Source organism: Hemibagrus wyckioides, linkage group LG12 (assembly GCF_019097595.1).
Source record: "Hemibagrus wyckioides isolate EC202008001 linkage group LG12, SWU_Hwy_1.0, whole genome shotgun sequence".
Classification (NCBI taxonomy): Eukaryota; Metazoa; Chordata; class Actinopteri; order Siluriformes; family Bagridae; genus Hemibagrus; species Hemibagrus wyckioides.
This window is the reverse complement of record NC_080721.1, coordinates 3,812,177-3,819,657: the sequence shown is the minus strand read 5'-3', so window position 1 is coordinate 3,819,657 and position 7,481 is coordinate 3,812,177. Positions and strand designations below refer to the sequence as shown.

At 41.6% G+C, this 7,481-nt stretch overlaps 1 protein-coding gene across 1 annotated transcript; it reads right to left on the bottom strand.

Moving 5' to 3' along the window:
* Nucleotides 1–4,465: 4,465 nt before the first annotated feature.
* tbxta (T-box transcription factor Ta) lies at nt 4,466–6,636 on the bottom strand. Its single transcript, XM_058405191.1, has 8 exons — nt 6,394–6,636; nt 5,884–6,148; nt 5,648–5,782; nt 5,490–5,551; nt 5,329–5,390; nt 5,061–5,234; nt 4,827–4,950; nt 4,466–4,732 (listed from the first exon to the last, which is right to left on the bottom strand). The coding sequence occupies exons 1-8, from the start codon at nt 6,576–6,578 to the stop codon at nt 4,468–4,470; spliced, it is 1,272 nt and encodes a 423-aa protein (XP_058261174.1). The 5' UTR covers nt 6,579–6,636; the 3' UTR covers nt 4,466–4,467.
* Nucleotides 6,637–7,481: the final 845 nt, after the last annotated feature.

Genomic DNA, 7,481 nt, shown 5'->3' with positions numbered 1-7,481 from the left:
GAATTCATTGATGGTCCAATCAGATTAAGTAATAAATAATTCCAAGGTAATAAAATAAACACTGACGTTACTGCGCATGTCCGAAAGCTGTTCGCTCTGTGCTCACCAGAGGGCGCTGTTGGACTGAGTTGTGTTGGTTTAATCTGAACATGTTGCTGGGTTAAGGATTCATCCTTAGGAGTGTTATAACAGCTTATTATACTGTATTGTAAGGGTTTTTTGTATCATAAGGCTTTACGATGGCGTTATGATGAATAAACTGTCAAAATAAGAACTTAATAATAATAAACTGTTACCTAGCCACTAACCCTCACCGTTTTATCGTGATTTTTTGCCATTGTTTAATTTCCAGACAGTTGAACAGTATAGATTTGGTCTTCTTTATTCTTTGATGCATATTTCATTCCGGGAAAGGAATTCTGTTGCTAATATTACTGGAATTAGTTGTTCCAGTTTGGGCCTGTTGTATCTGCTCCTGTGATGAGCTGGTTCAGAGGCAGGCTTTCCTCAGCTGAGAGCAATGTCTCACCCAGGTATGAGAATTTCTTCATTAACGAAAGCACACAGACATCAGAGGACAAGGTGGGTTTGTGTGTGTGGACATGGGAGGAGTGCGAAAGATGGGCAAACAGAGGGCTGTGCACCGATGGGCCGAACCAGACTTGACGACTTGTTTTTGGCAAACGGGGTTCATACGAGTGGAGCTGAAACGCTTCTCTACAAATACAGAAGTCTTTATAAGTGGTATTGTGTCGTGTCTACCAAATATCTACCAGAACGTGATTCAGCAGCCCATCTGCTGAATTTGGAAACTATTGGGATTGTCTCTAGATTTAGCGTTTTGCAACATAAACATATCCAACTCAATGAAAGATATCTCAGAATCAGGACCCAACATGTCACCTCAACTTCTCTGACCAAACAGGAACACAGATCACCACTTTCTACACCAGCTCAGTGTCTCTGAGACTAGGAGTTGTTGCATTTGCTATCATATTGTGACCCTGTTGCCCACTTCCTGTGACCCAACCGTCCACCCTCAGTCCTGTTTCTACCCTTGTGTCGATCATAATTAATTACCTTAATTCGGTTTTGTACGCTAGAACCAATTCTGTTATTCATTTCCAATGTTTTTGCTGTTAAAGTTGTAGTGTAATGGATAAGGGGTGTGGTTAGCATGTTTGCCTCAGACCTCCAGGGTTTTGGGGTCGAATCTTGCATGTACACTATATTGCCAAAAGTTTTGGGACGTCTGCCTTTACATGCACATGAATGTAATATGGAGTTGTCCTGCCCTTTGCAGTTATAACAGCTTCAACTCTTCTGGGAAGGATTTCCACAAGGTTTAGGAGTGTGTTTATGGGAATTTTTGACTGTTCCTCTAGAAGCGCATTTGTGAGGTCAGGCACTGATGTTGGATGAGAAGGTCTGGCTCACAGTCTCCACTCTAATTCATCCCAAAGGTGTTCTATGGGGTTGAGGTCAGGACTCTGTGCAGGACAGTCAAGTTCCTCCACACCAAACTCACTCATCCATGTCTTTATGGACCTTGCTTTGTGCACTGGTGTACAGTCATGTTGGTACAGGAAGATTTTTTAACATCATGACCTTTATATTATGCTCAAAGTTTATATTTCAGGGTTTAGATTTGTCGTGGCAGGGCATGCAGATCAAGCTGCTACCTGATTCACTTACACTCCCCAATGTGCATCATACACATGTAGCACAAATCAGGCAAGATCATGAGGAAATATTAAAAAGAGAGAGAGAGAGAGAGGGGTGTTTATTACGATGATAACGGTAAAAAATGAGAATAGAGTTTAACAGTATTTCATTATTAATTAATTAATATAGATATTTATTCTTTTTTTTTTTACCAGGAAGACCTTCTATTCTCTCCAGGCATATGAACTTACAATTTTGCTTTAAAGGTTTCACATACACACACACACACATACACACACACAGGTCCCAGATGTCTGTCATGTTGTTCCTTCAGCTCTGTTTGCCTGAGGCTCTTTAACCCTGTGGGCTTCATTTACACCCTGGTGTGGACTCCTCAATCACAGACTTGGAGCTGAGTCCACTGAAGAAGCACTGACCGGACCATCCTTCACTGCCCCTACTCCGAAGTATAAACTTATAGAATGCATTAAAATGTCACTACACACAGAATACTGAGGATCAGCAACCTGGAGGTTTCTTATATCTTGGATATTACTCTCATGCATAGTGTGTGTGTGTGTGTGTGTGTGTGTGTAAAAGAGAAAAGGATCAATAAGCAGTATTAACATGTTAAAAAATACTTAAATATCTTCTTCACTTTTACTTTTAACCTCTTTGATGTTATTCGATGAAGGAAAATTGAAAGATTAATATCTAGAATTTCTTTTTTTTTCCAGAATGACACACAGTTGTAAATTCTAACAGAGCGGTGCGATAATAGAAAAAAGGCCATCATGTGGTCCAGCACTCTGTCTGAAGTAACCTGCAATCATCGAACAGAGGAGAGAGTTCACTTAAACACAGCTGTAACGTCTTAGTGAAGATTTTATTCACACAATAATATAATGGAAATCTCGACCATATAAAATAAATCGTTCGAGTAAACAAACCTGGGTTTATAAAGAAATGTCATTTAAATAATATAAATATAAACGTGAGAATATTTGCAAGTGAACTTATAATAGTTGTCAGAAATATAGAAAATATTTCATTTTTGTGATATAAATGATATACACTATATTGGCAAAGGTTTTGGGACACCCCTCCAAATCATTGAATTCAGGGGTTGGGCTTTGCCCCTTAGTTCCAGTGAAAGGAACTCTTAATGCTTCGAGACATTTTGGACAATTTTATGGTTTATGGAGGTCATCATTTGGGGATGACTTCTTCCTGTTCCAACATGACCGCACACCAGTTTGGTGTGGAGGAACTTAACGGAGTCCTGACCTCAACCTGATAGAACACCTTTGGGATGAATTACAGTGGAGACTGTGAGGCAGGCCTTCTCGTCATCACAGCATCAGTGCCTGACCTCACAAATGCACTTTTAGAGGAATGGTCAAAAAAAATTCCCATAAACACACTCCTAAACCTTGTGGAAAGCCTTCCCAGAAGAGGTGAAGCCGTTATAGCTGCAAAGGGGCGGGACAACTCCATATTACATTCATGTGCATGTAAAGGCAGACGTCCCAAAACTTTTGGCAATATAGTGTATCTTAATACATGACTATGAAGCACGTCAGTTAGAGAAGGATCTCTGTCCAGAACGTTCTGTTTTCTTTGGAAAATTTGTAGAATGCGCTTCAACTCGAAAAATTTCAGCAAACTGGGCTTTTCCAAATGGTCATGGAGTTTCTTTTGAGTCATTCACAGATGGACTTCAGATCTTCGTATTCCTACGTGGCCCAAAATTCACAGTTTTGTCGAGTCATCCAGGTGATGAAGAAGCACCACATCATCACACTACCACCAGGTTAGGTTAGGATGATTTATACAAAAATCGTCCACTTTTGAAAATGTTCATCAGACGGCAGGAAGCTTTAAGGGTCATCAAGGTGTGACCTAATCTGAGGTCACTAGAGTTTTATTTAGATATTCAATATTCATAGAGCTCTGTTGTGACTTCCTGGATGAGTCGTCAGCGTGCTACATTGGTAGAAAAGACCAGATCTGGTCTTCTTCTTATCTTCGTCATAAATACTCACTCTCACCATGAGACTTAGACACAACTTCTGAGAGTCCACTTCACTGAGACCTTTCAGCCTCTTCACATTGCTGGAAAGCTGAAGGAACATCTCTGGTGTGTTTGATCCAATTAAAATTTCGACTTTGTAAATGGTAAGGGTGCCATTACCTTTTCACATAAGGCCCAGTTTACTCAGGTTGTCTTTGTTTGAAGTCATGTGTGTGTGTGTGTGTGTGTGTGTGTGTGTGTGTACATTTTTAGAAATAAGGACCAGACAGATGATTTGGAGAAAAAAACAAATTAATTTAATATTAAAAAGACATAAATAAAGCTTACAGCAAACAAGTACAAATAGATAGATATGTACAAAGCACTTCCGCGTGCAGGTTACAGGACATCCCGTTGTATATAACCAGAAAGGATTCAAGACACATGTCTGTCTTTCTGTTTCTGAATATTTTAAATTTATATTCTATGTGACCAACCACGAGAATTAACATTAACTTAAACCTATTTACAGACATTTACATTTATTCAGTCAACAACAACAACCGTATTAATCTTATAGTTCCATCGTTGGTCCCAAATGACAGTAAAGTTTCGATCATTTCTATAAAATTATTACCATCAATAACAATATCTAGGGTGTTTATTTTAGATTTCTAACACTTCTCACTTGCATTAGAACAATCCATTTATCACCATTCAGGGAGATCCAAGCTGCTTACACTATCTCAAGAAGATCAGGAGCAAGTCTCTTGAGCTGCAGTCGCTTCTCAGTAGCTCTGTGCTACAGGCGCCCAGGAAGCTGTAAGCCTAGCGATGGAGGTCTCAAACTGGGCATCTGCCACTCCCGCCTCGGTCAGGCTCGGATCGTACATGGACGACGGAGAAGAGACGGGTAGAGAGGAGGTCAGACCTGAGTAAGACACGGAGGACCCTCGCAGGAACTGAGAGGTCAGACCTCCAGCAATGGAGCCTGAAGCTGAGCCGGACGGGGTGAGGGCTGTCCCAGCCACAGACCATAAGCTGGGGTACTGGCTGTAAACACAAACAAACAGTTTAAAGGTCAGAGAGCTGATCACTAAGTCAATGGCTCTGTTACTAAACAGGAAGTCTGTATGTCTGGACTGACCTTGTGTTGGAGGTGGTGTTGGTGGTATGAGCCAGAGTGCCCATTCCGGTAGAATTAGGGATTTGCAAGGTTGACCAGTTATCGTGGGCTGCAATACTCGCTGAAGAGCTGTCCATGTAATTGTCTAGAAGGATCATAAAATATAGTCAGCACCTTACAATCACATCTAAATCTTGGCAATTATTATCTTTTTATTTAGTTCTGAAACTCAAAAGCAAAAATGAAGAGTCTTACTGTTGTTAGTGCTGCGATGAGGGTAGTGGCTGGGGTACGGAGACGCTCGGTGGCTCCTCAGGCTGGAATAACGCTCACAGTAAGAGCTGGAGTTGTGACCCGGGGACCCATTGAACTGCGGTGGACTATTGCTGGGACAGATAGGGCCATTACTGGGCAAAAACCAGCCACCAACTGTAGATAGAGGAAGAAAGTTAAGTCATGAGGAATCCTTGTTCTGGGTGTTTGGTTTTGTTTTTTTTGGTGTACAACTGATAAGAGGACTTACTCTGTGAGTAGCCAGACTGCTGATTATCACTGCTTTGATCTTGGGCCTCACGGTGGTCACTCCTGAGAGCATGGAAAAAAACTGTTGAGTTCTATACTTTATATCACATTAGAGCGATTAGACTAGGAGTTACTGTTTAATACACACACACACACACACACCTTTCTTTAGCATCCAAGAAGGCCTTAGCAAACGGGTTGTGTTTGATCTTCAGCGCTGTGATCTGAAAAAAGGAAAACGAAGACGCATTTAGAAACAGCGATTAAATAAAACAACGGATGAATATTTTTTCAGCTCTGAAGACTTTTGAGCTCCGTACCTCTTCGTTTTGATAGGCCGTCACTGCTATGAACTGGGTCTCTGGGAAAGACTGGCTGCTGATCATTTTCTGGATGCCGCCCACCTTCACGATGTGGATCCTGGGCTCGTATTTGTGCAGGGAGTTCAACATGATCTACAGAGAAGGTGGGTGAGAAGAGACTCACATGTAACGTCCGTGTAGATATGATTAAAAATATAAAAAGGAGATCGCAAGAGGAATTGGTTCCAACATACCTGTCCTCCTCCATTGAGTTTGTTGGACAGTTTGACTTTGCTGAAGGACACAGGTGCTTTCATCCAGTGAGCTCCGAAGTTGGGCGAATCGGGGTGGATGTACACACAGCTGGGGCTCTGGGGCTCCGGTTTTCCGCCCGGTACCCACTCTCCGTTCACATATTTCCAACGATTATTATCTGCGGCCACGAAGTCCAGCAGCACCGAATACATAGCGTTGGGGTCCAGACCGCTGACACTGGCCCTCAGTACTGGGAACATCCGTCTGCAAACACAATACACGTTTATCAGCGAGCTCGCGCACTCTGAGCACAGGCTAACTTTAGCATCAGCTTCATTCTCCCGACTCCAAATGACAATTTTAACTTCTACAAACGCCGGATATGTTCTTTAAATCATCGGATAAAACAAAATTACCAGTCTAAAGCTGAAAAGTTCGCGTAAAAACCGTTCACGACAGTTTTTTGGCTGAAAAACAGAGAAGGAATTGTTTCTAAAAGTTCGACCCACCTTCCGGTCTTGGTGACGATCATTTCATTAGTGAGCTCTTTAAATTTGCCCCACAGCTCGGCGTCCTCCAGGGTCAGTTTAATGTCCCGCTCGGACGTGTCTCCTTTCTCGCTTCCTTTCTGAAACTCGCTCTCCACGGCGCTCAGGAGATGCTCCAGTCTCTGATCAGGAGCGGAACAACTCATATTTCCAGTCTTATTGAAGAAAAAAAACACCAACACACGCACAAAAAAAGAAAAATACCCCCGGGTGTGATTTGCGATAAGTGCCTGCACCACGGTAGTGAGCTCCCGGCGCTTTGACAGCGAACTTCTACCTTCGTTCACGCGGTGAAGCTCCATTTAAAAGGCCACCGGAGACCTCATGCTGTTCCTGGGGGCGGAGCTCAAACACCGAAGCCACGCCCCCTCAACTCCAGCACGCTCGTGTAGCAACGCTTGAACAATGGCTTAAATGTTTAGCACTGGACAGAATTTCACCTTTTATATATATATATATATATATATAAACATAAAAATATAAGTATGTATCTAACCAGAAGAGTTATAATTAATATTATTATCATATCAGTACACAAACTAGCATGGGGTTTGTTACCTGCACTTTAATAGTCTATGTGTGTATGCTAGACCTACAGCTCTACAGTGCTATAAAAACCAGAACCTTTCTGATCTTTTATATCTTATAAAGATTCGGACTTGGTTTTCGACTCATCTGTATTAATATAGCGATTTTTTAACAACGGACGTTATCACGAAAGGTGGCGGGGAAAACCTTCCTGATATGAGATGAACAGATAAACTCAAAAGAAGAGAACCCGTCCTCATCCTATATATATAAATAAATAAAGCAAAATAAATCCTTAGTTCTGGACTACAGATGTGTCCATATTTTTTTTTTTAGATCTGTATAATAACTCGCCTTAAAATTCACACTCGATTCTCGATATTTGTACGCTCAAAGGATAATCTTTCTTAAAACACAGAAAAAGGAAGACAACCCCGGTGGAAGCGGCCCTTATCAGTCCGTTGTATATTTGCAAGTGATGTTAATCTTTTTGTTTTGTCCCAAATACACATGTGTGAAAT

What these genes read in the sequence shown, in the direction of transcription:
- tbxta (XM_058405191.1), bottom strand. Translation starts at nt 6,578, where the DNA reads ATGAGTTGTTCCGCTCCTGATCAGAGACTGGAGCATCTCCTGAGCGCC. An exon ending in TTCTTGGATGCTAAAGAAAG is followed by an intron (nt 5,391 to 5,489) that starts GTGTGTGTGTGT and finishes CCATGCTCTCAG; the next exon opens with GAGTGACCACCGTGAGGCCC. An exon ending in GCAGTCTGGCTACTCACAGA is followed by an intron (nt 5,235 to 5,328) that starts GTAAGTCCTCTT and finishes CTCTATCTACAG; the next exon opens with TTGGTGGCTGGTTTTTGCCC.